At 38.2% G+C, this 6978-nt stretch overlaps 2 protein-coding genes across 2 annotated transcripts in view; both read right to left on the reverse strand.

The window, feature by feature from the left end:
- The window catches only part of LOC106513238 (alcohol dehydrogenase class-3), a 6860-nt gene extending 3521 nt beyond the window's left edge, over positions 1 to 3339 (reverse strand). Inside the window, exons 1-7 of the mRNA XM_014001962.1 lie at positions 3276 to 3339; positions 2246 to 2347; positions 1978 to 2119; positions 1815 to 1902; positions 979 to 1198; positions 491 to 751; positions 278 to 413 (exon numbers count right to left, since the gene is read on the reverse strand). Of these exons, the coding sequence (XP_013857416.1) occupies positions 278 to 413; positions 491 to 751; positions 979 to 1198; positions 1815 to 1902; positions 1978 to 2119; positions 2246 to 2347; positions 3276 to 3293 (967 nt within the window). The 5' untranslated portion in view covers positions 3294 to 3339. The remainder of the gene's footprint in view (positions 1 to 277; positions 414 to 490; positions 752 to 978; positions 1199 to 1814; positions 1903 to 1977; positions 2120 to 2245; positions 2348 to 3275) is intronic.
- A 1505-nt stretch (positions 3340 to 4844) lies between these two features.
- On the reverse strand, positions 4845 to 6197 carry gar1 (GAR1 homolog, ribonucleoprotein; the record flags this gene model as incomplete). The annotated part of the gene is given in 5 exon segments (XM_014001964.1): positions 4845 to 5302; positions 5412 to 5531; positions 5685 to 5823; positions 5895 to 5954; positions 6043 to 6197. Coding segments are annotated over 5 exon segments (485 nt in total), but the record flags the coding sequence as incomplete, so codon positions are not given.
- Between the last annotated feature and the right edge of the window lie 781 nt (positions 6198 to 6978).

Consider the following 6978-nt stretch of genomic DNA (forward strand, 5'->3'; position numbering starts at 1 on the left):
CCCTTTCTTCATGTGTTCAATACTTTTTCCCTGTGCCATTCCACATTATTACAAATAACTTCATTTCTGGACATTTACAGTATGGTTTGATTTCTTTGTATGTATGGATCACTTGGGTTGTTACCGACATTTGGTGAAAATTTCATGTCATTAGCACCTCTAGTAATATATATACTGAGAAAAATGGTGACGTGTTCAATACTTATTTTACCCGCTATATATATAATTAAACATTTTTAGTAAGAGAGTTATAAAAACAGAAATAACCGTTCTTAACCTCCAAATGCTGTGCCCCTCCACACTCGCCCTGTCACCAACTGAAACGGTCTGGTGGAGATCTCCTGCCCTGCACCAGCAACACCGATGATGACACTTTCACCCCAACCTTTATGGCAAGCCTCCAGAGCAGCTCTCTGAAACAAGAAAATGTCATGTCACTGGTTAAATGCACAGACATCTTTCAAACTGCCTTTCAASACCATACTCTCACCATGATGTTCACATTTCCAATGCACTCAAATGAGTAGTCCACACCCCCATCGGTCATCTCCACCAGAACCTCCTGGATGGGCTTGCTGTGGTCCTTCGGGTTCACAAACTCAGTAGCTCCAAACTCCTTGGCTTTCTCAAACTTGTCGGGGTTGATTTCCACACCAATGATCCTGGTCGCTCCAGCGGCCTTGCAGCCCATTACGACAGCCAGRCCGACCGCTCCGAGTCCAAACACGGCACACGTGGAACCAGGCTCAACCTCAAAGACACAGCACAAAAGACTGACAACCCAGACTAAAGTTCTAAGACGTGCAACTTCTCAGATCTGCCCAGTTATGATCTATTTTAATGAAAAATGTAAAGAAATAAGATATAAGAAGAAAAAATAAGAAACAAAGATTTGTTGGTCACACTGCATTTCTTACAGGACGTTTTTTTTTAAATAAAAGTAGCAATATCTCACAGCACACAGACTTCAATGCTCACCTTGGCGGTGTTGAGAGCAGCRCCATAACCTGTCGAAATACCACATCCAAGAAGGCACACTTTATCCAGTGGCGCTTTCTCATTAACCTTGGCCAGTGAGATGTCAGCCACCACAGTGTACTCTGAAAAGGTGCTGGTCCCCATGAAGTGGAACACTTGCTTTCCCTTGCAGGTGAAGCGYGACGTCTTGTCAGGGAGCAGGCCCTGACCCTGAGTTACTCTGCATGATGGAAACACAGGAAAAGCAAGGCTTGCATAATAAATGCATGCTTAATTTATTTAATTATTTATTTTTTAGTATGCCTAGGCTTTGATTTGATTTGGTTGTCTTAAAGTGCCTATGTGACATCGATATTTTCTAATAAATATGAATGTATTTTTTGGAAAGATAACACCAATAACACATCGTAAGGAAGATTTCATGCAGCTGAGATGAACAGTTGTTAGGATATTTGCATRGAAAKTAACAGGAAGTSATGTCAAAGGGGAATGTGAACAGAGCGTCGCTAAAATGCTCAGATTGTAGAGAACAATCTGATGTTTCTTTAGATTTTAATCACCATCATAGAGATGAGAAAGAGTCATAGTTCAAATAATATTAAATAAACAAAAAASTTTTCTTTCTCCAAGAGTTCCCCTTTGATGTCACTTCCTGTTTCACTTAAACTGAGACAAATCTAAAAGAGTATATGCCAATTCTGTGACATAAGTAAAATCACGTGTATTATGCCAAGTTTATTAAATATAAATATATTTTCTTTAACTTTTTGTATTTCATGGATACGCATGTCACAGGCACTTTAAAGCAGGGTGAGTTTTTAAACGTTATATTTTACCTAATTTTCTGGCAGAGGTTGGTCTTGGGGTTTTTGCAGAATTTGCATTCCCCACACTGAGGCACATACAAAGGGATGACAGTATCGCCTGAACAAAAAATATATAGATTAATAAAAAATAATAATCCTTAAAAAACATGGCTGTTTGACAACTGTTGCTCACCTGGCTTGAATTTAGTGACACCTTCGCCCACGCTCTCAAYTGTTCCAGCACCCTCATGTCCCAGGACGACAGGGAAGAGTCCCTCAGGATCACTGCCACTRAGGGTGTAGGCATCTGTGTGACACACGCCTGTGGCAAAAACCTGACAGGAGGGAGTGTTTTTTTAGGTTTTAGAACTCAACAAAACTTGTTTTTTCTCTCTAAAATTGGTGAACAGGCATCTAAATAAGGATTTTCTCTGGTACACGGTAAACGTTTGGTGTCTTACCTTGATGCGAACTTCGTGGGCCTTAGGTGGGGCTACCTCCACCTCCTCAATGGAGAGGGGCTTTCCTGGTTCCCAGGCAACAGCTGCCTTGCACTTGATCACCTGAAGGAAAACACAGAATTTAAGACAAATGGTTATAATTAACAGACRTGCCATTTTAGTGACATGAACGTGTGTTTATTATTATTCAATTATGCTTTTGCAAGTCTTCTTTGCTTAAAACCTTGGCCTTCACTGATAGGGTCAACCCAGGTAGTTTGTTAGAAAAAAAAACATCTCATAATGCACTGTAAGGGATGATCAAGCACATTAAAGATGGCTGCCACAACAGTTCGACCTCAGTTTACACAAAAACTCTAATACCTCAATAAATTATAAGGAAAATTAGCTTAAAGTTTGGAGTGGTAGTAGCAATAACACTACCAAGACTAACAGGTCAGATATCACAGTATTCGCAGTTATTTATAAGATTTGACAACAAAATAAATAAATGCTACAAATCTATTTCTCAACTTTTTAAACTAAAACGCTGGCATTCCTTCAAGAAASGCTGGGACTTGAACTGCAGCCAGTTTTATAATGTAGATAACCTCTGAGCTCATTCCAAGCTTGTGCCAAAGTCCCAGTACATTCCTCCTGCAACTGTTTCTAGCTGCATCATCATCATCCATTAACTTCAGGTTAACCGGGCGTGACGTAATTGATTGCCGCCAAGAAATTTATTTATTTGTGTTTTGGACACAATTACTTGCTTAAGTATCACGCGAAACAAAAAGAACCATATCTCCAAGCAGAGGCGTTGCAGAAACCCGAAAGTTCCAGTTATAACTGACCTATCAGGTCCGTGGTGAAGTTGGGAACAGCGACTCTTTTGTTGCACTCCTTCAACGCACGTGAACAGCACGGCATTAGCAAGCCAATTGTAGCATTTTTGGAGGCTCCATAAGCATGATTTTGTGACACTTAATCGACACAAGCAAATTACTGTAAAGCAAATGAGATAATTCATGCAAACTCTGTGGGAACTTACTTTTCCAGCTGTCTCCATGTTCGTTCTTTCTGCAGAGAGAGGGGCGGGGTTTAATGCGCAGCCGTAAAGGAGTTGACGTCTGAGCCAATCAGAAACGAGAAGACTCAGGGTGGGTGTTACGTAAGCGGAAATAAGAAAAAAATAGGTCTAAACTCTTTAGTATTATTTTAGAGTCTAAATGTTAGAGTCTAACTCTTGTATTATTTTAGAGTCTAAAATAATAGAATAAACAGCCGTTTCTCTTTGGCTCAAACACTTATTTTGGATATTAAGGAGGATGCAAATTTCATTCAAGACTGATTAACGTGGGATTATCCCACAAAAAAGTAAACTTTTTGCTAAGACTATTGCAAAATCAATTTTATTGCATTTACACCTTTATTCACCCAATTTTAATCAGAAGTTCCTAAATATGAGATACACTGTGCAGAAAAAAAGTGCAACTTTAGCATTTGAAATCATGTTAGAATCTATAAACCAGAGGAGCCCAAATTCGGGCCCGCGGGCCAAATTTGAAGCCATTTGATTTGGCCCACCAACAGTTGCCAGAGTTACAAGGTTGTAACCTGTTATCCTATAGGTAGAAACACAGTATTTTCATTGGTCAAATGACTAAATAAAAGGGCTGTAGGTAGTTTTCTTTCATGGTGCTGACATATCTTTGATTTATTAGGATTAAACATGAAACATGAAATGACAACAACATTTAGATCATATTTAACCCCACATGTAGATTTGCGCACTTTATAAGGCCACAAAAACTCATATTGTCCCATGAGCCTTTGCTACTTGAGCGTATGGCAGACTTTCTCCAAGTGCACAGACTAAAAACAAAAGAGGGCCATTGCACAGMTTAATCGTTAAAAATAAAGGACTTTACTTTAAAAAGTATTTGTATTTCATGTATTATATAACTGCATTTGGCCCGCAGCCATGGATAGATTTTCCTTTTGACCCCCTCGGGAAAAATGTTTGGGCGCCCCTGCTATAAACGTATTTGCAAATTGTGTGGAAATATCTGAAGTTAGCAATTTCCCTTTCATTGAAACCATTTACCTACTTCACATCTCAAATTACCTCTATCTTCTCTGGCTCAAACCTGATCGYTTTACTTAACAAATTCAAAAGATGCTTGGAATTCCCATGAATTGTATGAGGAAGGTTTAAAATTATTCATCACAATTATGAGCAYGCATTCTGCATGTTAAGCTTCACCAAAAAAATTGCACAAGGCAAATAATTTCAGAAGAATGTGCACTTCTCTTATAATCAATGACAAAATCAAAAAATTGGTTATTTTTGTTTCCTCACAGGATTCAGGYTCGTATCATATGCCGAGTATAACTTCTTTTTTAAAAATCCATCCATTTTTTGTACGCGCTTATTCCTTTCAGGATCGAGTGGGACACAGTGCAAGGGGCGGGGTACACCATGGACAGGTCGCAAGTCCATCACAAGACATTTTATTTTTTATCATTATTTTTTAAAATATAGTGGTAAATGAGTTTTGTTTTAACCGTTTTAAAGTGTCAAAAATTACTCAAAAACCTGAAAATTAAAGACACATACTCAGTTTAACAGCACTTTTTAATCAAGGCCTTTAATAAAAATACATTATTTGATAGACATATTACAGTTTAAGTAATAAAAGGTCTTAACACTACCACTGAATAAACTCTGACTTACCTTCTTGGAGGTTTTTGATTGAGTTTTGTAATTTAAAAAAATCAATCAAATATTCTAGCTCAATCAGTACAAAACATCTTTTTGATGAACTGATTTAACAATGCTCCGACACAAAAAGGTTCCCTCCTTGTTATACACAAGGATACATRTGAACCTTTTAAATACAGATAATTAAAATTCCTTGCTTATCCAAAACTGATACAAAATGAAAAACAAAAACACAAGTTTATCAAGTAGATGCAGAGTTTTTGAGTCTTTCTGGTCAGGATCTCACAGAGAGCGCAACATTTTAGATGAAGCAAGCGAAGTTCACACCAGGTCACAGTCTGATCATCTCCCACCTATGAGTAACCAAGATGTTGGCAACAAAAAAAAAAAAGAAAGAAACATTTAAATGCATTTATTAAGAGATGACTCAAKGTTCCACAAAGTGTATAAAAATGCACCGACCTCTGAATCCACGCCCTCCACCACCACCTCCTCCTCCTCCTCTTCCTCTGAAGCCGCCTCCACCACGTCCACCTCCAAACCCACCACGCCCACCCCCACCTCTGTTGCCTCGAAAACTACCTGATATAGAAGAAAAACGAATGATCGGACCGCTTTTTACAGGTTGTTTTCAGTAACTAAAACTAACAAGTTGGAAAGCACAAATAGGAAAAACTAAGAAAGAAAGATTGACTAAATGAATATTTCAAATGTTTAAACCAAAMATTAACTGACCTCCACGACCCCCACCTCTTCCTCCCCCTCTTCCTCCACCCCTGCCTCCCCCTCTGCCTCCTCTTGGTGGCCCCTTTTCTCCTGGGGGCCTAGGCAGGAATCTTTGYAATGGGAGGAGCTTCATTGGATCTATGTAAAACTGAAAAAGAAAAGACATTAAATACCACAGCCTATAAACACTGTATATCTGCATCCAGTGAATTCTTTTACCTTTTGCATTTTTTTGAACGACGACGCCTTCATATTTTCTGAGAGTTTGACCGAAAAATACTGCACAAATYAGTTAAGGATGATTAATACTCTGTGTAACAGACATTCATGGCACAGTGTTCAGCTGAAATCGTAACAGAAAGGATACAAAGTCCCTCAGTTGGCCGAATATCTCATCCACTTTTCCAATCTGCTCTTTGTTTTCCAAATACACCGGGGCGTTGAAATAAGGAACTTTGTTTTCCTCAGTTGTACATTTGCAGACTATATCRTCTTCACAGGGATGCATGAACTCTCCAAGTGCTGCAGAAAGGAATATGAGACAAAATTACTTGAGGAAAACCAGATCCACTCAACAGGGTTTACCCTAGGATTTTTTTTAACCATGGTGGTGGGCTGTCATTTTATTTACTTATTTATTTTTTATTTTAGTTTGGGGGGTGGTGACACAGACATGCCATTATAAAACTTGATTTATTTTATGCTAAATCTGAATCAGTTTAGTGTCTTTTGTAAATACATTTAACAGTKTTGTAGGAATGCAGAAAGCACTCAGAAGCTGCATTTTGTTTTCACAGCTCGCTTAAGAAAATAAAATAAAATAAAAAAACTATGAATGGTGTGCACGAAAACGTACGCCGAAAAAAACCATGTGACTGTGCATCGACTGTTCGGCTTCAGATGGAGTATGCAGAGGCCTTAAAACAAATCTCTAAGCAATCTGTCCTCATCCAACCTGGAAGCAAGCAAAGCTTTGATTTATTTCCAAAACTGCAGAGTAAGTTAAAAAGGAATACATATTATTTTGACAAAACATAAACAAAATCTTTAYAGCCGTGGTTCAAAATAAAATAAGTTTTGTTTTAGGTGAAAAACAAACCAAGTCTCCATCAGACTGAAAACTGTCCAGTGAAAAAGTTGATGCCAACACAACAGCTGCATCTTCCTGATGATCATCAGTGAATCAGGAGGTTTTTAAGTTGATACTTGAAGAGATGTAGTTTTAATTTCCAAAATGATTAAATATTTCTTTATTTGTAAACTGTATATGTCATACAATCCAAGCTTTCAAGTGAAACATGTA

The sequence above is a fragment of the Austrofundulus limnaeus genome, unplaced genomic scaffold (genome assembly GCF_001266775.1).
Source record: "Austrofundulus limnaeus strain Quisiro unplaced genomic scaffold, Austrofundulus_limnaeus-1.0 Scaffold11, whole genome shotgun sequence".
Classification (NCBI taxonomy): Eukaryota; Metazoa; Chordata; class Actinopteri; order Cyprinodontiformes; family Rivulidae; genus Austrofundulus; species Austrofundulus limnaeus.